General features: G+C 40.3%; 3 protein-coding genes across 4 annotated transcripts in view; all 3 read right to left on the reverse strand.

Annotated features, from left to right (window-relative positions):
- Nucleotides 1-4,419, reverse strand: LOC308366169 (zinc-binding protein A33-like; the record flags this gene model as incomplete). The annotated part of the gene is made up of 5 exons (XM_080839804.1): nt 1-560; nt 2,893-3,040; nt 3,140-3,373; nt 3,683-3,778; nt 3,868-4,419. The coding sequence occupies 5 exons, from the start codon at nt 4,417-4,419 to the stop codon at nt 1-3; spliced, it is 1,590 nt and encodes a 529-aa protein (XP_080695930.1).
- A 4,629-nt stretch (nt 4,420-9,048) lies between these two features.
- Nucleotides 9,049-12,432, reverse strand: ankrd46b (ankyrin repeat domain 46b). Of its 2 annotated transcripts, none has more exons than XM_080839929.1 (4): nt 12,301-12,432; nt 10,703-11,045; nt 10,424-10,582; nt 9,049-10,013 (listed from the first exon to the last, which is right to left on the reverse strand). In XM_080839929.1, exons 2-4 carry the CDS (start codon nt 11,011-11,013, stop codon nt 9,797-9,799), a joined length of 687 nt encoding a protein of 228 aa, XP_080696055.1. In that variant the 5' UTR covers nt 11,014-11,045; nt 12,301-12,432; the 3' UTR covers nt 9,049-9,796. The 2 variants fall into 2 exon arrangements, with proteins under 2 accessions (XP_080696055.1, XP_080696056.1); XM_080839930.1 differs by having other exon boundaries at nt 12,384-12,402.
- Nucleotides 12,433-16,411: 3,979 nt separating this feature from the next.
- col4a6 (collagen, type IV, alpha 6) overlaps nt 16,412-25,853 on the reverse strand; it is an 89,482-nt gene continuing 80,040 nt past the window's right edge. The window contains exons 33-46 of the mRNA XM_080839805.1: nt 24,393-24,456; nt 24,117-24,191; nt 23,774-23,881; nt 23,497-23,604; nt 23,325-23,396; nt 23,115-23,234; nt 22,765-22,881; nt 21,808-21,969; nt 21,579-21,677; nt 19,534-19,683; nt 19,182-19,298; nt 18,878-19,069; nt 18,449-18,735; nt 16,412-18,329 (exon numbers count right to left, since the gene is read on the reverse strand). Of these exons, the coding sequence (XP_080695931.1) occupies nt 18,069-18,329; nt 18,449-18,735; nt 18,878-19,069; nt 19,182-19,298; nt 19,534-19,683; nt 21,579-21,677; nt 21,808-21,969; nt 22,765-22,881; nt 23,115-23,234; nt 23,325-23,396; nt 23,497-23,604; nt 23,774-23,881; nt 24,117-24,191; nt 24,393-24,456 (1,932 nt within the window). The 3' untranslated portion in view covers nt 16,412-18,068. The remainder of the gene's footprint in view (nt 18,330-18,448; nt 18,736-18,877; nt 19,070-19,181; nt 19,299-19,533; nt 19,684-21,578; nt 21,678-21,807; nt 21,970-22,764; nt 22,882-23,114; nt 23,235-23,324; nt 23,397-23,496; nt 23,605-23,773; nt 23,882-24,116; nt 24,192-24,392; nt 24,457-25,853) is intronic.

Consider the following 25,853-nt stretch of genomic DNA (forward strand, 5'->3'; position numbering starts at 1 on the left):
TTAAACCCGAAACCAGTCAGACTCATTGACAGTAGTGATAATGAGGGGTGCTGCATTACGACCTCCATCACTAAGAAAAGGGCTGAAGTATGGATAGAGCTTCTCAGTAAACGAAAAACCGGTAAAAGAGTACATTTGTGTCATGGCTTCTATATTATAAAAAGAGACAGTGCCTTCCTCATAATCCACAAACACTCCAACCTTTTCAGGGTTCTCGCTGAGGGTGAGGGGGACAGAGGAACTGGCGGCAGCAGTATACTCAGTCCCATTCCTTAAGACTAGCGTAAAGAAGCCATGGTCAGGGCTCAGTTTAATCACTCCTTTTCTGTTAACTGACTCGCTAGCCACTCCCAAATCCCATTCAGTTTTCCCCTTCACCTGCACCTCATAGTAAAATCTCCCTGACCGATACCCTTCCTTTGCTAAGACAGAAACAGCAGAATCAAATCTCTGTGGGTTGTCAAAGAGTCTCTGTCGCTTACTTCCGAATGCAACCTGTTTCATATCAGCAGACAGCACAAGCTCCGGGTGGGCTGTGTACGGATCCAAGGTCACGTCCACTGAGGGAAAAAGAAAGACAGAAATAAAAGTTGGATATAGAGGTAAATACATACGTAGAATATATGTATGACTGGGAGCCCACTATGGCCCCGGCAATTTGTCTTAGACTGGCCCTATTCCTCCTCAACATATACACTGTTACACATACACACTGCAATATCTGGCTATTTATAACATATAGGCTAAGCAGCACCACTGTTGTTGCTTCAGAAAAATGGACCACTTCACTCCATTGAAACGCTTTTTTAACAAGTGTATTTTTTGTGTTCGGGTTTGGACAGTATTTACAAAACAAACTGAGCAAAATCATTCATGACAGGCTCCGTATGATGAATCCCCTCTGTCCACCGCCAAACTAGGGCACCAAGTGTCTCTAGCAAAACATTTAACGAGTTTAGCATCCATAGCCCACAACTCTCTCCAGCTGATCTTCCTCATCTCAACATTGCCCAGCCACTGCTGCTCATCTAGTTTCCCCTTCTTGCTTACGAACATAGCCGGTTCCAATCAGCTTCCTCTCTCTCCAACAATGTAACCTTACCCCATGCTTTTCCCAGAGTCACCTAATCCAAACCCTGCTCTTGCACTATGTACCTGCCCGATCATATCTCAATATGTACCTGCCCACTCTGTGTCTGCCCAATCATATCCCTATACTCTAATGTACTCTGTATCTGCCCAATCATATCCCTCTACTCTAATGCACTCTGTGTCTGCTCAATCATATCCCTATACTCTAATGCACTCTGTATCTGCCCAATCATATCCCTATACTCTAATGCAGGGGTTTTCAACAGGGGGTCCGTGGCCCCATGGTGGTCCGTGACAGCATTGCAGGGGGTCCGCAACATGTTGATCAGTTCACCATTGAATTTTTTTTTTTTTTATAAATTCGCTTCGATTTTTGCGCGGTGGGGTGAGGGCGTGGTGACGGGTGTTGGTGATTTAACCTTATAACAGCACAAATTTAAGTGTTTAAGGCAGAATATCTGTGCAGGGGCAGGGGGCGTGGCAGCGGCTACCAATGTACCCTGATCATTTCACATATTTAAGTGTTGTAGGCAGAATATCTGTGCAGGGGGAAGGGGCGTGGCAGCGGCGGTTACAAACACACGCGCATGCAGGCACATCAGTGGGCCGCAAATAACTTTCTAGTCAGAATGGTGGTCCCTGGGACAAAACCAGTTGAAAACCCCTGCTCTAATGCACTCTGTGTCTGCCCAATCATATCCCTATACTCTAATGCACTTTGTGCCTGCCCAATCATATCCCTCTACTCTAATGCACTCTGTATCTGCCCAATCATATCCCTATTCTCACTCTGTATCTGCCCAATCATATCCCTATACTCTAATGCACTTTGTGCCTGCCAAATCATATCCCTATACTCTAATGCACTCTGTATCTGCCCAATCATATCCCTATTCTCACTCTGTACCTGCCCAATCATATCCCTATACTCTAATGCACTCTGTGTCTGCCCAATCATATCCCTATACTCTAATGCACTCTGTATCTGCCCAATCATATCCCTATTCTCACTCTGTATCTGCCCAATCATATCCCTATACTCTAATGCACTCTGTGTCTGCCAAATCATATCCCTCTACTCTAATGCACTCTGTACCTGCCCAATCATATCCCTGAGATTCTTCTGAGTGAAGAGTGCGTTACAAATAAAATGAATCGTTATTATTATTATTATTATTATACTGTAATGCACTCTGTATCTGCCCAATCATATCCCTATGCTCTAATGCACTCTGTATCTGCCCAATCATATCCCTATGCTCTAATGCACTCTGTATCTGTACAATCATATCCCTATACTGTAATGCACCCTGTGCATGAGCTTCTCATGTATTCAACTTCTTTCCTATTTTTACCGTTTGAGCAGCGTACTTGGATCCTTACACTGTGTGTAACCTCCTGGCTGGTTTTAGCACAACTTGAACTTCTGAACTTCTAAATTATTCAGTATGTTTTCTTGTCACTATGCTATTGTAACCTGCGTTTTCAGACGCACAGTCCTGACTGGGATCAAAACTGATCATCTCCTTCATGGGAGGCAGAGGTGGTGGTAAAGGAGGCTAAAACCAAGTATCTTTTGCTAACACTTCGGAAGTGCACATAGATTAATGCATCTATCCATGCATAAAGAAATAACTACCTTTATATTTCTGAATCCTCTTCAGTTCTAAGAAAATAAAAGAGCTTGTGTTACTTGACAAGATATATTTCCCTCACCAATTTCATGTTTTATTTTTCACTGAAATCTGACACAATAAATGCACAGTGTACTAATTTCACTGATGATCACTGTGGACTCACGTATGCCAGAGAGGCTGTCAATTTCTTTCTGAAATGATTGTTTCAGCTCAGACATAGCTTTCCACAGGGCATCCATGCATAGGTCAGTATTAATGCTAAATTCACTGAAGACCTTGTGCTCTGGAATGTTGCACATTGATGGATAGACCTGATAGAGGGGGAAATGAGATATTATGGACTGAAAAGTAGCAGTGAAGTGTCGCTCACTTATTCTGTGAACTCACTGTAAGAAAGAGGTGAGAGCAACCTGAAGGAGATGGACGTAGTCCTCGGTGTGTGAGAGCTGTTCCAGTTTAGTGTTACGGTCCTTTAGCTGTATAATATCTTGCTCCAGTTCTTTGATGAGTTCCTCTGCATGTCTCTCTACTTCAGTGTGCTTCTTTTCCATTGCCCTGGCCAGATTGGCCTGGCTTTGCTCAACTGAATGTATCAGGGTGTCAAAGACTTCAGAACCAGTTGCTATTTCCCTTTTAGTGGTTTTCTAACAAGGCCATAGAGAAATTAGTTAAAAGTGTATAACACTCATACAGCATACAAACAATAATACTTACAGTACATACCATTTTACATTGCACAGTTTGCAACTGAGTATACGCAGTAGGGTGAATTATCCAGAACAAGCCAAACAATTTCAGTTCTTAAATTATGCCAACGTTTGTTTCCTGTATCAGCTGGTTTCGCAAGAAATGTGGCCTCTCACTGAATGTAGGGTTTTGATTACTGTAGTTATGTGGCTTTTGCAGCTCATGCCATTAACTCTTTAAACATTTGCATATTTAAGTGAGCTCACCTTGCTAATCTGAACTGTGTGTCTGATCCTCTTGATCTGATTTAACCTCTCTTTAATCACTAGCTGTATGTCTGTGTAGGTCTTCTCAAGCTGAATCTATGGATAGAGAACATGTTTGTAATTAAAGGACGCATTTTAAATCCAGTAGTGATATTAAACATAAGCAAAAAACACAATCTCCCGACCTTACTGTGGGCGCACTCCACGTCCAATGGACTGGTGCTGTGGTTCTGGTGGTCTGTCTCATGGCAGAGCTGACAGAGACACATCTGATCATCTCTGCAGAATAACTCTAAGAGTCGCTCATGCTTCTTGCACATTCTCTCTTCCATGTTCCTCACAGGGTCTATCAGGGTGTGCTTCTTTAAGACTGCCACTCTTTGATGAGGTTCCAGGTGAGCCTCACAGTAGGAGACCAAGCACACAAGACAGGATTTCACCGCTTTGGGCCGTGACCGAGTACAGATGTCACAGAGCACTTCAGGTTTAGCTAGACCGCTTCTCTTCTTGAAGTCATCAACCACCTCTCTGAAGGTTGTATTGACTTTAAGTTCAGGTCTCACACTGAATTTTGTTTTACACATAGGGCACTGGTAGTTTTGTATGGTATCCCAGTACTCTTTAATACACCACATGCAAAAGTTGTGCCCACATGGAGTAGAGACCGGGTCCGTGAAAACTGAGAGGCATATGGAGCACTGGAGCTGCTCTTCAGACAGGTGTGTGCCTGATGACATGTCTGGAAACATAGATACATAGATAATAGATAAAATACAGTCAGTCTAAAAAACTAGCAGGTCCCAAGTAGTATTTGCTGAATATGAGCATACTAACTAAACAGCTGTAAATGGTTGTAGTAGCCAATCAAGAAGCAGCCAGGTTCATCAGTGGACATCAATTTGGCCCACTTAAGTAAGAATGGATAACATGGCTTACAGCAGGATCATATAAATCATTTGAACATTTTTAATAAGTGCTCTGCTTTACCAGAAGCAGTCTGGTCACCCAATTGCATATAACCTTGACATAGCTAAAACAATAGACATAATGAACAATGTTACTTGTGATCAGAAGATAGACTATCAATGTGAGCAGTTAACCCCCCATGGAGACCCCATGGAGAGAATCGGATAGGATAGGAGTGCTGCCATCATGTGCCCGCACTGACTGTTAGTGAAAAGCTATCCTATTTTTTGCAGTATATCGACATTATAAAAAGCTGACTGTTGTTTCCAGGAAAGTATTCAAATGAAAATAAAGCTTGATAAAAACATTACACAGAATTCCACCAATGCTAGTCCACCATTATTATACAAACGATGGTAAGATAGATGTGTCACACAAACAAGTGGCCTATCTGGTTATTCGTGTCAACCTACTTTTCAACCTGATATAAAACGATAAAGGAGGAAATACTTCCGTGTAGCACAAAATGCATCTTAGTAGAATGAAAATGGCACCTTTATTTGAAGTATTATTTCATAATGAACAGATCGATTAATATTACTAATTAGATTAATTAATAAACACTAATTCATTCAGAAGTCTTAGTACAGTTTTTTAAAGCTGAAGTAATGACAAAGTGAGCAATGACAAATCAAGCAAATGGTGTCATATCAAAATAAATGTTCCGATAACATTTTAAGCAAAGCCTATTTTCCATGCCAATCAGAATCATAATGTGTGATGAGTCATGATTTATTTACCTTAACTCTTGTCCAAGTGCTTGCTCTTGTTGACGGTGGTGGTAATGGATAGCTGTAACTCTCAGAGCTTCAGTCTGGTATTTCAAGTTTGAAGTCTCCGATTATTATGTGTGATGTCATTGCCACTCCCCCTAAGGTTATTTTATGCTCAACTTACATATGTGGGCGGAGTCAACTGTCTGTTCTTTGCGTTCAGTTCGTCCATATTTGCGCATGTTTTCTGAAGTATTGCTTAATATCCATGCATCCAATCTATAACTAAAATGTTCTAGAGCATCTACTCCTTACTTTTTAGAAATGTACAGTATACACAGAGATGGGCAAAAATACATCAAAATGTATTTTGATACAAAATACAAAATACCCCTCAAATAAATGTATCAAAATAAAATACAAAATACTGTTGCCAGAAAATGTAACAAAATACAATACATGTATTTTGTATTTTTAAAATACAGGAAATACTTTTTCTGAATTTTCAGTTTTCTCACAATTGGTATAGCAGAACACTATTCAGCGGCGTAACGAAGTAACCACGGGGCCAGGTGCAGGCTATTATGACTGGCCCATGTCAGTGGTTCCGTATCCTTTTTTTCATGTTTGTAACCGCCGCCACAGGGCTCTCATTGCAATCTCTTTGGCTTCCGGGAGGGCTATCCCCACCGTGCTTTCGTCATACGTAATTGCAAGGTAAGGACTAGGACGCGATCTGGCACTCCGGGCCGATGAGACTCTTTTTAAAGATCTTACCCTACTATTAACGTTGTTGAGACTCTTACTAAAGATCTTACTCATTCTCACAGAGACAAAACAATACACGTAGCCTACTATAAACGTTGTTGAGATTTTTATTAAGTTGAAAGTCGGTAACAAAACAGAGACAAATAGCTACACGTCAAGCAATGTAATTTATTTCCTAAAAAACATTTTACGAATCCAACTTACATTACCACTGCACACTCACAACCTTACAGATAACGTATAGAAGTTGTACTAGCATTAGTATTCAAAGTTTATACTTTAATCTACCAAAGTACTCACCGTTTAACAATACAACTTCCACAAGTTACAGATTATCTTTGACAACATTGGTGCCCACATGTGATTGACAACACTGGCGCACACATGTGACATCACACAGATAAATGACCGTGTAGCTATTTGTTTTGTTTCTGTGAGAATTGTTTTGTGAAAAAAATTGATTTAACATGAGAGTCAATGAGAGAGATCTGGGGTGATTTCCTTTTCGCCCCAAAAAGGGGCAGGCCATAAGAAGCAACACTTTGGCAAATTGACTGATTCGACATTGACATTCAGAGGCAGATCAGATGGTCTCGTGGTAGAATCCGACAGAAAAAAAATCTCCTTCTGCCTAAACACTGGAGAAAGTAATTTGAGTATTTTAAATACAAAATGACTCCACTCTAAAGTATTTTGTTACAAATTACATTCGATTTTTTTATCGGCCCTATCAAATACAAATTACAAAATACTCAAAAGCAAATTAACTGGTATTTCAAATACAAGTAATTGAAATACTGCCCATCTCTGAGTATACATTACCATGACACACAATACTTCTTCCTCTTCTTCTTTGTGCTGTGGGGGTCTGATGTTTGAACATACTACCGGCATCAAGCTGTGTATGGAGGGGAGTGTTTATCTGAGTAATTCGGCCTACCATCAATTTCAAACTATATAAATATAATGCATTGGAAGACAGGCCTATGCATTAGTATAGGCCTAGAGAGAGGGCACAAAATGTCACCGTCTGGGATAGACTTTTCAACAAAGATTTATCTATCTAGATTTATCTCTTTCAGGTGTGGTAGTGTATTATAAAACTGAAATGGTGTATAATATGTGGAAAAGAACATTTGCGCAAATAACTTCAAATGAAGTGTAATGAAGTCAATGGACACTATAAACCCAAGAATAGCCAAGTCCCCCCCAGAAAAACATGAAGGATGGCTTGATCCCGGTGAGCACACCTCACAGGCATGCTCTCTTGTGTCTATGAAGACAGAGGGCGGCCAAATACTGTACTGAGTGGGCACGTTCAAGTGAATCGCGCTCACATAATGGTACATTGTGAGCTATATCTACTTAAATGTGGCCACGAAAATAATTTAGGCCATCTTACTGTGAGCAATTATGTGACAGCATGCATTTCAGTTTAGCTAGAAGGCTTTAAGCTAGTAGGCTTTAAGCTAGTACGCTAGTGGGTGGTACTTCAATTTCATATACATTTTAATGAATTTCAAGACATTGTAAAGTTCTATATTATCTTTTAAAATAAAGAGCAGCCCTCTGACTCTACAATAATCGAAAGTATAATAAAAGGCATTTCGCTTTTTAAACATTGCAATGAAGGGTACTGCCCCTTGAGTCCACTTGAACTTCACTGTGTTGCTCAACTATTTTTCTTTGGTATGGAAATAGCTGGTTATACAAATAACATGAGATTATATTACAGAGAAAGGCCTAGGCCAAGTCATTTCAACAGAGCCAACATTTGTAGTTGACATATGATTAGGAAAGGGGACTTTTATTTTGAAAAAAACAAACAAACAAACAAACCTAGCCTAGTATTCCATAGAAATGTAACATAGTGCATTAATGTTAATTCATCCATTCCTGGATGTATTTACTAACAGTAATATTCTTTGAATCAACCTTTCTGTCATTTTGATATTTGTTTGGGCGAAAATGAAAAATGACTATCACCATTATAAGTTTTCAGTATCTAACTCAATAATGTCCAATACAAACTATCCCATCTTTACCCTGATATTTGCCCATATTTATAAGTGTTCAGTGTTGAATAAATCTTCAGGAAATTTACCCCGAACAAACTGATACATGCTTTAAATTGTATTTTAATCTTGAATTTAAGACTGAATTCTTCTTCTTGTGCAACCCTGTCATTCTAAAAAAAATCAATCATACCATATCCTCATCGGGTTAATTCTACTTTCATTTTAAATAATTGTAGGCCTACGTTCGGACTGTTAGTAAATTCTACTTTCATCTCAAATAATTGTAGGCCTCTGTCTGGACTGTTAGTAAATTCTACTTTCATCTCAAATAATTGTAGGCCTATGTCTAAGACTGTTAGTAAATTCTACTTTTATCTCAAATAATTGTAGGCCTATGTCTGGACTGTTAGTAAATTCTACTTTCATCTCAAATAATTGTAGGCCTATGTCTGGACTGTTAATAATGATACTTTCATCTCTAATAAAAGTAGGCCTATGTCTGGACTGTAAGAACTGTTATGCAGATGCTGTCCTTGGTTGACTGGTGCTGGTGATGTAAGGTTGGAGCTAATGGGCTTGACAACTACTCCAATAACAGGAGCAGGAAAATCCGAGATCATGTAATCCAGCTAAACCACTAATCTGCATATGAAGAATGGGGCTCTGGTGTGGAAGTAGTGAGAATCCAGTGAGTGAACACTGGAATCAGCACTGTGTCCCACACTCATGTCGCCACAGAAAACAAATTAAAGGTGGATAGAACAATATGTCATTTTTTTTGTAATTATTATTTTCCATCCTAACTTGACAAATAAACAGAATAATTTGTTTTAAAAAGCCACAATTTAATTTCATGGAAAGGACAAACATGATTTCTGTGCAAAAAAAGCATTGACCTACCTATAATAACGGACACATTTATGCCACAATGAACTACACGTGAACCTACCTGAGACAAGCGTCACCAGTGTTCACTGGTTAGAGTACACATATTACCAGCTTATATTTCAGTTTGATTAACTATACAAGTTTCAGTGACCTAGCTGTCTTAGTAACTCCCTATGGTTACATGGCAAACCATGAGTGGAATATCATTTTTAAGAATTTTCTGTGGAAAGCATAGCACAAGTGTTATGGTGGACATATTATAATATAAAGGCAAATCATAATGATAATCTAATTATGTAACATAAAAAACTACTTTCAAACACATTGTATACAGAAACATTTTGCACACATAGAGAGCTATCCCTAGGGATAAAAAAAAGACATTACAATTCATACAACTGGTGTCTATGCCAATTGGGAATGAACATTTTCTTCTATACTGGTATATAGTGAGGAGTGAAGATGTGCCAGCAAGGAAATCATAATCATTCGGTGCTATAATAAGTAGCTTTGGATATTGGATTCTTCACCAGTACAGTATAGTCATATTTGTATGACATTATGATTCATCTATCTGGACGGGTGCCTTGTTGATTGGTGTGTATGTGTGTACCTATGAATAAACTCAAGCACATTCTCAAGGTACCCTTAAGCACAAGTTCCCTCTTCTAGTACCTATGCGTGTTGCAAATCAGTTTCCCTGGTAACTCCAGCAGCCTCCTCTGACTTGTGTCCCTCGGTTGATGTGGTTTGATCACCTCTCAGTGTACCAGCTCCAGCTGACCGGCAGAAAAGGGCAGCACCCCACTTACATAATAGGCAATACCCAGGGATAGCAGAGCAATCACCACCAGCAGCGCAAAGACCCTCCAGAAGCCAAGGTCCTCCACAAACTCCTGCCATGTGGTGCGGAAGCTGGAGAGCACCCCCTCGCTGTTCTGAAGGTTAGGGTTGAGGAGAGAATGGCTTTCCATAGCACTGTACATATGGGAAGAGAGGGCATCAAATGACACCGACAGGTGTGTCACCAGTCTTCAACAACACAAAGGACCAAATGGCTACATAACCATCACCACTCATATAATTTTTTGTAGTTCTAGTTGTAAACATAATTGTAGTTTGGAGAAATAAATTCAAGAATCCCACATCTTTTCTGAGGTCACCTTTCATGTAACATTACGCACCCAATGAATTAGAAAAATCTACAGTCATTATTATTACTGCTCTAAGTATGGGTGTTATTGTTATCATCATTATTATATTTTTATCATTACTGTTATTATTATTTAATTATATCTGTAGATAATTCAATAAAAGTGTTTTTTGAAAGTACCGAATTCTGCTTAGAATACCTTTATGCAACACCATTGACACTCAGAATCACTGACCTCTCATTCTCAGCCATTTGCATGGTCTCGAGTTTTGAGTGGGCTCCTCTGTTGAACCCTTTCATCTCTTGTTCTTCCAGACCCTCCAGGAGACGGATGGCATCTTTATTCACACCCCGTCTTTTAGCCAGAACCAAAGGTGTGGACCCATTGTGATTGCTGTAGGAATATAAGAAACCAGCTGATTACAAAGAGATGACAGCCAATATAGTGCTTATACAAAATGCTAGTGCTTATCGAAAAATACACTTTATTACATGCCAAGATGCGTAAACTTACCAAATGTCAATCTTCAGGCCGTTGGACACCAGGAACTGGATGGTGTCCACATGGCCGCAGAGATGTAGCGCAGTGTTACCCTGGTAATCAGTGGCCAAGAGGTCAGCACCGAACTTGTGCAGGAAGCGGCATATCTCTACGTTCCCTCGTGCAGCAGCTAGGTGCAAGCCAGTGCGGCCACGGATATCCCGAATGTTGGGGTCACAGCCGGTCTCCAGGAGGCGTTTAGCGAAGGCCAGATCTCCATCAATGCATGCTTGCAGCAGTGGCACACTACTTTGTGATGAATCATTGATGAAGACATATGACATGTCAGAGTGGGTGTCCGAAAACTCCAGTGTACCTGCAAGATCCAAACGATCAAATCATGGCACTTTTGTGTTTGCAAATAGGGGGAAGCAAAACTGAATCAAATATATACATGTATCTTATATATATATATATCAGAATACATGAATACAAATGTATTACCCAATACTACCTTGTTACTTTAGTTTTCTAAATTGGCTACTTGTATCCTTGTACATCAGCTAGTTCACTGTAGTAAATACGCTATATTCGAAAAGCATTGCAAACACCAACAGCATAGCTGGCACTGATGAAGGCTAGCTATTCTGTTAACTGATTGGAGTGGTCATGGATACGGCAACCTCATGCTGTAAACTCTGTTTCATACATCGACCATCAAACTACATAGTGAATGGCCTGGACAGTTTGTCATATTGTCTAGAGTGTTTTGTAACATAAAAATGATGTTCTGAATTGATACAATAACAACTACCTAGTTTAAATACTTTCACAGCCCCTTTTGCAAAGAACTGAGTTTTCAGGGAAGATGTGATCATTGAGAGGGGGCAACAACTCAAGCCATGCCAGGCTGTGCTTATTGAGGGGGGGCATCAACTCAAGCCATGCTAGCGTTTTAAGACAGGTGCATCATCACTGACAGTAAAATCAATTCGAATGGACTCAGAACATCTGTTTCCATCTGGAATGAAATGAATATTATTCCTGTGCTTGCCTATTTTTGATAACATATCGCACGCTCGTTAGTGCCTGTAGGTTAAACCCTGGTTGTAGTCTGCAGTGTGCAACTCTGGGGGCAAAGTTACATTACCTGCAGTGACCAAACATGACCATACCCGATATCATTCGAGCTTTGCGTACGACTCCTCCCATCCCCCCCTTTTTCGAGGATGGGACAGGTTTCTACGATGAACATGGCCATTCCCTGTCACTGACTGACATTAACTTTAGCTGTCGAAAAAGCCTCGTTTTTCTGTAACGTTATAGACCCACAGTAACGCCACAATCTTAGAAGCAGATGGTGCACTTTGAACAGTAGTGGGGTATGTTTACACAGCCTCGCAAGTAAGTAAATGCTGTCCATAAGATAACGTAACGTTACATGCCGTTTATGATGCAGCTGCCACTAATTGATCTACAAAGGCATAAGCTTACCACCCGTACAAATTAGCTGCAAGTAGCTAACGTTAAAATATTTGCAACTAAACGTCCGTGGAAATTATGTAGATATAAGCGGACAAACTGAGCCAGCTGTTTGAACGCCTAGTATCGAGTAAAACAAAAATATTTACCTGCTTATAAGTGTCCTATCCACAGAGAAATATTAAATCCGCAGTGTGATGCTGGTGTCACTAACGACTTTAACGTTACTCACATTAGCAACAAGACATTTCTGCAGCGATAGTCAATACAGGTCACCAAACTTCCGGCCAGTGTAAATGCCTATGTACCAAAATAAAAGGCATCAACTCTGTTATTGTAAAAGGAAGCCTCTGCTAGACGTCCAACCAGGTGCCGAGCCTACAATGACTAAAACTAATGAAGTAAATTCTTCAAGTTTAAGATTTGGGAACACTGTCCTGAAAAGCTTTAAAATTAAAACACAACTATGTTGTCACTTAAACACGTTGAACTTGCTCGAAATAGTACATGAGTACATGAAAACAAACACACACACAAACAAACAAAAAACATTGCAGTAGGCTACACGACAGTTACCCCGATGTATGAAAGCCCGTTTCCGCAACTTGGGAAAACAAATGATGTCACATAATAAACCTATTACTTTTAATTTCATAATTATGACTTAGTGTCTCATTATTATGACTTTAATGTCATAATAATTGCAAGAGGCGTTAAAGGCACCCAGTGCAACTTTATGTAAACATTCAATGAAAAATAAACATTCAATTTCTAGTCTTTTTTACTCGTAGTAGCCTAAGTTTCAATAACTCCATACCATTACATATCGACATTCAAGGAGCAAAGATGAGACGTCGTTGTGTGGTGAGAACTGATAGAAAATCGTAAACAACAACAATCGCTGGTGGGGAGAAGCCATTTTTCCATTGACTGGCAGCCTGCTTTATTTATTGCAGGTTAAAAAAAATAAAGAAAATGGCGGCGATTGTTGTTTTCTATCAGTTGTTGTTGTTGTTTCTATCAGTTGTTGTTGTTGTTGTTTGTTGAATTTTCTATCAGTTCTCACCACACAACGACGTCTCATCTTTGCTGCTTGAATGTCGGTATGTAATGGTATGGAGTTATTGAAACTTACTACGTGTAAAAAAGACTAGAAATTGAATGTTTATTTTTAAGCCTCGAAAGTTGCACTGGGTGCCTTTAACCAATCTGGTCAGAGGCACAGTTATGTAAAGTTATAAACAATAACACATGTGATGTTAAAGGATATGTTAATGAGATATATCTGTGTTTTCTTCTTTTGGTTTTTGGTTTAAAAGATGATGTGGGGCTGTTTCATTTATATCACTGCTTCCCTTACATTGATCCAGCATCTGCAGAGCTGTTAAAACTAAAACTGTATTGAACTTGGCTGTGGTATTATTCAGCTTTAAGAAAACTCTTAGGAGTCATAAGTTTACTATAACAATTTGGTATCCCAGATGGAACCGCGTTCCGCACTGAATCGGATCTTTCCCCATTCAAAATGTAACATTTCATCCAAGCACGGAAGTCAGCATGATCACATCAGAAAGATGGTGGCTTATCTTACAAATTAAATTTTTCTTACGTCATTGGTCTAGTTCTGTTTTATTCACACAATACAGGTGAGCTTCACTTTGTAATTGCCTGCAAATGATTGACTGTGATTGTTGCATAGAGTGTGGGAGTGACAGTGGATTCACACGCATGCGTTGACAGTACTCGTATCTGGCGCATAGGGTTGTGTTCATAGATATCTTATGAACCACATTCAGTGAATCTAGGCTCCGTGTGCACATAGCCTCAGATAAAGGCTAGATAAGTTGCCTGCGTTGCTGGCCGACGGAGTCAAATGTCTGCACAATGCGGCCATTTTTAGACGGAATAGCTCGCTCAGATAGGTGCCATAAATACACATGCACAAGCTATTTATGTAAAATCAATAGGCTACTAAAACTCAGCATACAGAATGGCAACATTATAAAAGCAATATTACTGATATAATAAAATACAGACGGGATCTCGTTTCAAGGGAACGTTCAATAGAGCAGACTGCACAAAATTCTGGCATCTTCATTGGCAATAAAGTCAGCAATTTCCTGTGGAAATCATAATGTAGATGTTTAACAAACCAACCCGATTGGAAATCATGTGCAACTTAACAGTTTTATTATGTGCAACTTAAGTTGTATTGAAAAGAAAGAACAATTATGCCTCGCCAATTGATGTAAAATGATTGAAACACAATAGCCGTGATACACAATAAAGCTGCACATTTCAACATGTTCAAGCGTCGAGAATTATTACCAAGGTAATGACGTTTGTAAATCAAGTAATTTGTAAATCCGTCAAGATTTCCGCGAGATAAGAGTGTAAACGATTATGAAGATCACTGACGTTACCTAACGTACCACTGATCCCTCCCGGAAGCTATACCGTCCTTAAAATGGCCTCCTGTGCGGACATTCAAGAGTCCGCCGTTGCACCCCCTTGGTTGTGTTGATAACAGAAACGTTTAGTGAAATCGACAGGTCAACAACCAATCACTCTGCCTAGCGAGCTGTTAACCTTGTGGCTAGTTACCTTGCTAACATGCTAACATCAGATAGCTGCCTCAGACGCCTCGTAAATCTGCTAAGACTCACAAATCACCTCAGACGTATTCTTCAGTTACAACAGGGTTATTACATTGTAGTGTGTATTTGTTTTTAGCTTCTATGGAAAAAATCTAATTAAAAAAAGTCAAACAGAATACTTTTATGTACAAATAAGACCATCCTAGGGAGTTTGGTCCGCCATCTTTTCTTTTCTAGTCTCCTGTCTTTGGATATTAGCATGAATGAATGAAAGCAATTTGATTGGCGTCTGCGCTGGCATATTTGCATAAACACGATTTGATTGGCTGATTAGCCCCATTTGTTCATAGGGATTTGTTGTTTGTAACCTAGAAGTGTGTAAATGCTAAGGCCGAATCTCGATTCTTCCCCTTGCCCCTTTTGCTTTGTCTTTGTCTTTGTCTTAACCCTAGCACTTGCAAGTGTAAGGGCCAAGGGCTGGAAACTTCCCCCTATGAAATGAGACGTTACTCGGTTTCGGGTACGTCATGCGTGACTGTATGAGCTATGAAACTAGCGATTTAAAAAAAGTTTCAATGAAGAACATGGTTGCAAATATATGTATACAACTGTGTAGAGCACGAAACAAGACTGTCGTCATTTTTAAATTAATTATGAGCCAAAAATACTTACATGTAGTGTATGTAGCATCTAGCTGGCAAGCTACCATATAAGCCAATGGAGTGGTGGTATAAGCGCTAATTGTAACCTAAAACTACTGTTTGAAAGCTTCAGTTAAGACCTACAATACTATGCATCGTTCGTGTAGCACATTTCAGATCAAACCGAGTCATTATAAACATATAAAAAGTTGTGTAGATAGCTTTATTCATGTAAAATATTCCTCACTTCAAGCAGCCATGTTTTTTTGAAAATTCCCGAGCTGGTTTCGCTGTGTGCTCTGGGATAGCCCTTGGAGGAGCAAGTAAGGTGTCCGATAATCTTAACTCCAAGGGGTACCTGGCCCTCAATCTTATCCCTTAATCTTGATCAAATTGGGTATTGAGACACCACTAGCTCTCACATGAACGCGCAACTTCAAGGGTAAGGGGGAAGATAAGGGGCAAGGGGAAGAATTGAGATTGGGCCTAACTCTTAAAACTGCATAGTTCTGGTTGACTTGTAGTGGTTATAGAAAAAAAATCTATTATGTTTGTTGAGTTCACATATGTGTACAAATTACTTTATAAGGGCTTTAAATGTAGAGTCCAATCAAATTACGCTCATTACACCCCAAAGGGTTTACTGGATAAGAATTGCGGACTGTGCCTGTAATTCATTTAATTGAACTGATCCTCAGTAATGATCACTGTTGAATTATTATTATTGTTTTTTTTAAATGACCTGCCAAGTAACTGCAAAATGTTCTATACACTATGTTTGCAACAGATGCATAGATTTGTTCCATATACATGTGTGGATATTAATCTCTTAATGATGACTGAGTATGCTTTACAAAATGTTTTTTTAAGCTGATGGCTATATTCTATATAACTCACCAAACCTTTGCACCCAGAAAAAACTCTCCCAACCTACAGTAGAGTTGACATTGTTTTTAATACTTTATTTCATAGTGAGCACAGAAATTACAATTCTAACTAGATCCATTCTCAGTGTCACCCAACAAAACATTCTCATGACCACATGATAATAATAGGAATATTAACATCCCCAGCGTAACCTGTATGTATGCAAAACATATTCACAGATTAATCTCTATCAAAGCCAAATCTGACACATTATGCATAGCAATAATGCCAAAAGAGCAAAAGTAAATGAGCCATCCGTGTTATTAAAATATTTGCACATATGTACTTTTACAATTAATTTTATTAACAAAGAATAAACATAGATTGTAATTTTATAAAACAAAAACTAAAAGCTTGTTCCACCTTAAAAATGTACAGAATCACTATATGTCTTTTTTATGTTTTCAAATCTCAGGCAGAGGTGTCAATGAAGTAAACAAGTTTACAGTATAAGTGTGTACGTACACATGAAAATAAATGGAAAAGATGTACTCATGGCTACCAGTGAGAGACTGAGTGGCATAGTGGTTACACATCACCCATATGGGACACTTCTTACTGACGCCACAGAGGAGACACAGGACAGTAAGCGTGACACAGTGAAGGCCAGTCCATAAAGAGACCACAAATGTAAAGCAATGATAATTATTTCAAATGTAGCTTAGCGTTTCTAGCAAGTAACAGTAAGCGTGTCAATATATTAATTATTTTCAGTCAGATCTTTAGTCTCTGAGTTAATGTGGCTGTTTTTCTTTTTTTAATATCATCGAGTTTGAATAAAATAAAATAATACATTTGGTCATCTGAAGTAAGAAAACAGAGAAAATCACCTGATAGTGGCATTTGTTGAATTTAGTGTTTCTAAAGAGGTATACTATTCCACAAACCCTGTCTCTCTTTCTAGTTAGCGAAGGAGGCTCATTTCAGCGTAACAGAATTTTGATGAAATTTGGCAAACTACATGGTAGAATTTATGTAGTATGGGAATATAACTGTGATCTGTTACAGTATAATGGTGTCATGAGGCTGAGCCCATTCCTGATTCTGACACATTAAACAGTGCCCTAAGGCCAGGTTAATGTCAACTCATTCAAAACATTCTCATCAGTGCAATACGTTAAAGAGACAGATATATATGTATTTGTGACCGATTTTCCGGGTTATCACAGGGCACAATTTTCATCTGTGTGAACTACAAAGTGCTTTGATTTATCTTTGTGATAACAGAGAGAATTTGTTTTAAGAATTAAGTTTCGAGTAGCACCACTTTCAATTATTGAAGCTTACATAATTATCTAAAACGTGTAAAAAAAAAAATCCACTTCACAAGTGTATATGGTTCCTCTGCTTTATGGCTGTAGTGTAATCATTAAGAGGTGTATTGGCAATTCAGTGCTATCCAAGGGCTTTTGGTGCACTCTCCGAGGTAGCCGCGAATATCTTAGACAAACAACTAGAAAATGAAAACAAAGAAGACAATTATACAAGTAGCACCACTGTTGATAATAAACTAGTGTAGAGCAGTCACACGAAATCTTTTCCCCACCCCACAACACTCCATATAAGAGCATTAATTGTTCCCATCACCCCTCAAATTCAACCTCCAACCCCATAAGGATCAGAATGAAGGGCTGAGGGATGGGGATGTTATCAGTCAATAGGTTTGCTTTTCAGTATTTTCTTGCACCTCTGGTTCACCATTTCTTCTACGGGTTTGCTTATATGTTTCACTCATTTTTCCGAGCAACATGGCTACAAATTCTTGGTGCACACTTGACATCGGCTAACACGGGTGCGCATCTGTTCCCCCTTGAGTGTGTCCTGTGCGGGGCCACTGGTAAACTGCCTGTTCTGCTCCACAGTGGTTAGCCAGAAGCTGTACTTGTTGGCAAAGTAGTGGCAGGTGCCACGTGCTCCATTGCACTCGATGAAAGGTGTAGCACGGAAGTCTTCCAGGCAGGAACCTGGTGACACCAGAGACTGGCCACCACCCTCAGCGCCTGCAGCAGTGTGCTGGAGATACACACACACACACACACAGAGAGACAAAGAATAGCAGGTGAATACTTGAAACTATTTTTACTTCAACTGAAAAACAGTAAGTAATTGAGATGTGTCTATGTGTGTCTCACCATGAGGAATGAATAACCTATCCATAGGCTCCTCCATCCGAAGGGACATTCAGGGATGGTGAGATCCTGGCTGTGGACAGCTACACCCTGAGAGGGAGCTTCACATACTGAACAACGGCTGATATACTGTGGAATCTGTTCCTGGCCCACTGGCATCATAGGGATGGGTGCGGTGGTTGACAGCCAATAGGACTTGTCATTTCGGCTGGCATAGTAGCAGAGCTCGTTGGAGGTGCAGTACAGGAAGGGGATGGTACTGAAACGGGGGAGACAGGAGCCGGGCAGACCTGAAGGCAAGGGAAGGAGAAGAAAAAAATAAACAATGTCAAAAAGTGAGTCAGGACAGGGAAGTCAAGACATTTCCTTTGAATGTCCAATGTTCCTTTAAAATAGTTTATCTTTCAGTTGAAATTCACAGATGTATCTCACCAAGGTCTTGGTTGTGAGCCTTTTCCTGTCCCTCTACATACAGCAGACTGTAGCCTTCCCACAGCTTGTCCATGCCCTGGGGGCACATAGGCACCTGGCTGGATTGACTGTGCTTCACCAGTGTATAGCCAACGCTGCTGCTGCGGGCTGCGTAGCCAGGGGGTCCTGGCAGTCCCTGTTTACCAGGAGGCCCTACACAGGTAAGGAAGACAGGAAGATGTTGACATTCATTCTGTGGGATGTATGATCTCTGTGTAGATACAGATCTGGGCTTTTATTTTGAGTGATCCACGTTGTGACCTACCAGACTCTCCAGTGGGTCCTTGAAATCCTGGTGATCCCGGGTCTCCTGATGGACCTGGGCTGCCTTCGAGACCACTAGGACCTATTCTCCCAATACCTCCAACTTTACCTTTGGGTCCTGAAGGTGCAAAATATGAAAAACAGTTTCATTTGAAATATTTAGGGCAGAAGTCTTTGTGCAAGGAGCAAACACAATTGTAAATGACAAAACAAAGTCATAATAGTTTTTCTTTGCCATACTCTAGTCTAGATCATGAACACTTGTCTGGGTAATCCAGCGCCTTGTTTGAATATTCAACAAATAATAGCAGTTGAAATAGTTTAAGAATAGTTTAAAGAATAGGAGCACCAACCTTGTGCCCCTGGCAGACCAGGCTGTCCTGGACTTCCGACCCGACCACCCAGACCATTAGAACCATGATAACCAGGCTCTCCAAAGACACGTCTATAGTCTCTGGATGGGGGCAAGGTAACACCAGGAAGACCCTTACGACCAGTAGCACCTGAAAGAGTGAGTGAAAATATTGATGAAAATGGGTTCTAAAGTTTGCAAGGCAAGACCGGGCTAGTTTATTTATAAAGCACAATTCATACACCTTGGTAACTCAAAGTGTTTAACAAATGAGCACATAAAAGAACAGAACAGAACAGAACAGAACAGAAAAATAAGAGATTTCAAAACATAAAGTGCATTTAAGCAGAACTAAAAAATTATAGAATTGAACATTAACATTAACATTAAATTAAAAAGGAAACTAAAAGAACAGAGAGAGAAAAAAGAGTGTTTTCGATCAGTTAGGCTATAAAAAAATTCATCTGAAACTCTCTTTGCAACTGTTGCCTTTTAATACTTTTACATTTTCCCAGTCCCAGTTTGATCTCTTCCAACACCAATTTGCGCTCTCTTAAGGCATTCATTCATTGGTGGTCTGTCTAACCTGTAGCCTCTTATGGAAACTTTAATTTTGACTACATTTAATAAAACACTGAATTTTGTTGTGTCTGCTTTAGGTCAGCAAAACCCTGAATATAACCAGTTTTTAGATATTCAGACATCAGACGTGTTGGTAGTTTTTATATTGAAATTGAGCAACAGGCATTTCACTTTACTTTGTAGTAATATATTATCATAGACAGTGTCAAACACTTAGCTCCAATAAGACTAGGACTGACGTTTTGCTTGTGTCGGTATTAATGCGTATGTCATTTAGAACTTTAATGAGTTTCTTAGTCTCTGTCATAGGTGGGCCAGCTACTGGGGGTAGTGGCTGTGGGTGGGGGAAAATGGGGAGTGGGGGTGGAGCAGGTGTTTTGGATGCTGGGCCTTTGGGATTGGGTCTGCGTTCTCTTCATTTGACCAATGAGATCCCAGGGAGTTTGGAGCAGGTGACTGGCTTTGCGTCCTTCCAGTGTTCTTGTTGTTGTCTCGCTCGTACATCATTCCAGTGAAGAAGGCTGGGCACTCCACCTCTGTTTCAGCTGGTGGGGCTAGATGTAATAGTTCCACAAAGTTCTTGTTGTTTTCCTCTTATTCACTCTGTATGGTTGTGGATTGCTTATCAAAGGGCCCCAAGGCCACTGGGTGATGTGGTAAGAAAAGATGATTGTTGCTTTAAACTTTGGCCCCTTCCCAGCTGAGTTCTGTGTTATTTTGTCTGAAATATTCCAGAATCGGCTGAAATCCCAGTTGACAAACACGTTTTCCCAAGCCAGCTGTTAAGCCAAGCCGCTGGGAAAGCACAAAACTTTCCTGGGCTGAGAGTGGACCACACTCATTAACATGTCAAGGCTCATTTAGGGCACAAAGTTTCATAAATCGTCTTAGAGGTATCAATCTTTCTTGTGTCAGAAATGGCTGCATTAGGAAAGCAGCATGTACTGTAACTATCCTTCTCTATCTGACAATGTGTCAATAAGAATTAGGTTCTGGCACGTTGCCTGTGCTAACGGTTAGTCCTCACATTGGGCTTTGTTAAGCCAATGCATTCAACCACTCCAGGGTTCTCTGAGAGAACTTTTGCTGTATTCAATCTCACAGCTAATCTCTGTTCGATGAAATGAATCAATCTTCAATTCCAAAATTGTAGTCCTATGTAGTAGCTCAATGCTTTTTCCACAGCGTCTGGATCTTTGGGTGAAGTAACGTATTATGTTTTGTGCCAGCTTCAAGGTGACTTGCCATTAAGTTATCTGGCTCCCCCAAAATTGTCTTATTTTAAAACAAGAAAAAGCAAAGGTCAAGCAGGATCTGTACGAAAAGTGCCCTAGTGACGTCAGAGCATGAAGTATGGTTGTATTATTATGTGTGCTTGTATTTATCTGTATTAATCTTAACCTGTGTATCTCAAATTAAACAGTTTCTCTTAAAATACTTGGATGAATTGTGATTCTTCCTTACCAGGTGGTCCTCGTTGTCCTTTCCCTCCATTATATCCTGGATCTCCTGGAAAACCAGGTGGTCCAGACAGTCCTCTGTAGCCAGATTCACCTTTCTCTCCTATGAAAAAGGTAGTGAAGAGAATAACATTAGACATATTGGACAATATACACTGCTCTAATTTACAGTTTATCAGTTTAATTGAAAGTGTAATTGAAAATAATTTAACAGCAAATGCAAATTTGAGCACCTGGGAAACCGGAGCTACCAGGTCCTCCCGGTCTTCCGTTGACACCAGACTCCCCCTTTTGCCCAGGAGTGCCAGGTATTCCAGGGATTCCAGGTGCTCCTCTGTCTCCTTGCGCTGTGGCTGGGCCTGAGGGACCAGGGGCACCAACACGACCAGGAGAACCTGAAAGACAGAAAGTTGAGGGTTGGAGAATTGGTTACAATTCACACCACTACAGATACAGCCATTTGATGGGGTTTGCTGTTTGCTGTTTGCTGTTTCTTTTTTGGGTAAACGAAAATAACCAGCAGGCTCTAACATCAGGAAGTCAGTTACATGGAACTCCAGTCCAGCACTCTGCTATTTCATGTTGCTTATGATGTAATTTCCACTCTGCCTGTGATTCTTCATTGAGTTCCTGATTATCTACCTGTAAATATGCTAAAGAATTCCATCCCTGGCACGGTCCTCAGTTTTAGAGTTCCCTTATAATTGTAACCTTGTCAGTGCAATATACTTCCACTATGTTGTTGTATGACAAATATATTATGAATGCTTGCTACTCACCTGCCCCCATCTATACCCAGTGATAGTTCTGCATGTCTGCTGCAATGTACTCTGCATGTATGCTTATATGTTTACTCCTTGACTGACATATGTATCAACTTGCTTCTGACTTTCTATGCTTCTCTTCCTTCCTGTGCAACCCCTACCCCCTTTATTTCAAGACGCCTGAACCCCCTAGAGCCAAGTAAAATGAAACTATTAAAAACTGAATTGAATTGAGTGGAACATGCCAAATTGGCACAGAAGAACAACTACTGTTCTGTGTCATTCAAAATATCATTTTGTGCCATAGTTCTTTTGAAAAGCAGTTTTTCTTTCGTTTATTTCATTAATAAGGGCCATCACATTGGAAAATACAAAATTGGAAAATGATGGTCCGTGTTAATGTGGCTATAAAGATAAATTATATACCTCTTTCTCCATCCAGTCCTGGCAGACCAGTGTCTCCAAGTGGTCCTGGGACGTTTGAGATGTCACTTGAGCCACGAGGTCCAGGGGCACCAGGGAGGCCTGGCAGTCCAGAGCCACCTGAAGAATATGATGAGAAAGCATCACTCTCTAGCTAGACTTCATCGGAACATAGTGTGAATTATTAATATATATGATGAAATCCTGAGCTAATAGTTATTTTGTTTATGCGAAAGAGAAAGTAAACTGAACAAAATGCTGAATTGCTCGCCAAAATTAGCCTCTGAAAAATTATGCAACCGAATCATTACCATTAACTGACAGTTGTATGCTAAAAACCTCTGGTTCCTTACCTGAAGCTCCTCTCTCTCCCTTATCACCTGGACGGCCTGGTCCCCCAGGAGCAGATGACCCCCTCTCTCCTTTCAGACCATTAGCACCAGGAGACCCAGGTCTACCAGCACCCCCTCCACCTAGAATCGTAGTAGACAAGTGCATTGGTTAGATAAAGAAATGCCTTTATTCATATTCAAAACATTACAGCAGGACAGATACTCTCTTACCTGGAACTCCTGGTATTCCCTTAGCTCCTGGGAGTCCATTAAGTCCGTCCAGACCTGGTGCACCTGGTAAACCTGTAAAAAGAAAGCAGATGGATGAATGGATGGATGGATGGATGGATGGATAGATAGATAGATCTCCAAGATGGAGATAAAATGGATTATAACTCTATACCTTTATCTGATGATGTTCCTGGTGTCCCTGGCCTGCCTGGTTCACCAGACAATCCCTTCTGTCCAGGGTACCCTGGCAGACCTTGGGTGCCTGGAAATCCTGGGGTGCCTAATACAACAAATGACACCATAAGCACCAATAAACAGGCAAAGTTCTAGTAAGCGTGAATCATATATATAGTGCGTAGATTATATTACTTTTTGTTTGGCAGTGACCTCTGGTCACAAAGAGGAAGTTTGAAGTATTCACGGAACATTTGATCTCCAGTGTCACTTACCCATTAGGCCCGGTCGTCCTGCCTCTCCTGGACCACCTTTCTGCCCAGGATACCCAGATCCCCCTGGGGCACCAGGGTCACCTAAAGCACCAGGGCCCCCTGGTCCACCTGGATTGCGAGAGACGTAGTAAAAGTAATTTAGAGCAAGCTGTAAGGGGCAGTGATAGTCATAAATGCTGAAGTGGGTAATCATGAATTCCTCTCAGCTGTCAATAATAGTCATGTTCAAGTTAAAAGTGTGCCTTAACATTCTTAGTGATGTATAGGGTAAAAATAACTGCATTTATATAGCACTTATGGCAAGAACAGAAACTCCACAGAAATGATGTTAGAAGGAGCTTACCTGGAGTTCCAGGTGTTCCAGCAGCACCCTTTGCACCAGGAGCTCCAGGGTAGCCAAAGGATTCCCCTCTTTCACCTGCAGAATTTCAAAGCAACGATGAGCAACTAAACAACTATGACTTACAAGCTCAAAGCTTGTACACTGACTCCAATAATATGTAACATATGCTGGCAATTCAAGTTGTTAAGAGAAAATTAACACAGAATGCTTTATCTGTAACTGTAACTAGACTATAAATCTGTAAACACAACACCATACAGTTGTTAGCATGTTCACCTTTAGTACCAGGCGTCCCAGGACCCCCATCATTACCAGGCAAACCAGGCTGTCCATCTTCACCCTTCACAGACGGACATTTCATTACATGGTTTATTTAGTAAGAATCCAGTTGATATTTTTGATAAAATATTTATATATATATACAGCCGCGGAAAAAATTAAGAGACCACTTCAAAATTATCAGTTTCTCTGGTTTTACTATTTATTGGTATGTGTTAAAGTAAAATGTACATTTTTGTTTTATTCTATAACCTACTGGCAACATTCCTACCATATTTCAAATAAAAATATTGTCATTTAGATCATTTATTTGCAGAAAAATGACAATTGGTCAAAATAGCAAAAAAGATGCAGTGTCTTCAGATCTCGAATAATGCAAAGAAAACAAGCTCATATTCATTTTTAAACTACACAATACTAATGCTTTAACTTAGGAAGAGTTCAGAAATCAATATTTGGTGGAATAACCTTGATTTAAAATCACAACTTTCATGTGTCTTGGCATGCTCTCCACCAGTCTTTCACATTGCCGTTGGGTGACTTTATGCTACTCCTGGCGCAAGAATTCAAGCAGCTCGGCTTCTTTTCATGGCTTGTGACCATCCATCTTCCTCTTGATCACATTTCAGAGGTTTTTTTATGGGATTCAGGTCTCGAAATTGGGCTGGCCATGACAGGGCCCTGATCTGGTGATACTCCATCCACACCTTTACTGGCCTGGCTGTGTGGCATGGAGCATTGCCCTGCTGGAAAAAACACTTCTCAGAGTTGGGGAACATTGTCAGAGCAAAAGGAAGCAAGTTTTTCTTCCGGGACAACGTTGTACTTTGCCTGGCTGAGGTTTGTAAAAGACCATAAGGATTGAACCAAAGCAGACTGGAGGGTCTCCTAGTTCGTCTTCTCTGATGAGTCCAATTTTCAGCTTTGCCCAACACATGGTCGTCTGATGGTTAGACGGAGACCTGGAGAGGCCTACAAGCCACAGAGTCTTGCACCTACTGTGAAATTGGACTCATCAGAGAAGACGAACTAGGAGACCCTCCAGTCCGCTTTGGTTCAATCCTTATGGTCTTTTACAAACCTCAGCCAGGCAAAGTACAACGTTGTCCCGGAAGAAAAACTTGCTTCCTTTTGCTCTGACAATGTTCCCCAACTCTGAGAAGTGTTTTTTCCAGCAGGGCAATGCTCCATGCCACACAGCCAGGCCAGTAAAGGTGTGGATGGAGTATCACCAGATCAGGGCCCTGTCATGGCCAGCCCAATTTCGAGACCTGAATCCCATAAAAAAACCTCTGAAATGTGATCAAGAGGAAGATGGATGGTCACAAGCCATGAAAAGAAGCCGAGCTGCTTGAATTCTTGCGCCAGGAGTAGCATAAAGTCACCCAACGGCAATGTGAAAGACTGGTGGAGAGCATGCCAAGACACATGAAAGTTGTGATTTTAAATCAAGGTTAT

This window comes from Sprattus sprattus, assembly GCF_963457725.1.
Source record: "Sprattus sprattus genome assembly, chromosome: 5".
Taxonomy (NCBI): domain Eukaryota; kingdom Metazoa; phylum Chordata; class Actinopteri; order Clupeiformes; family Clupeidae; genus Sprattus; species Sprattus sprattus.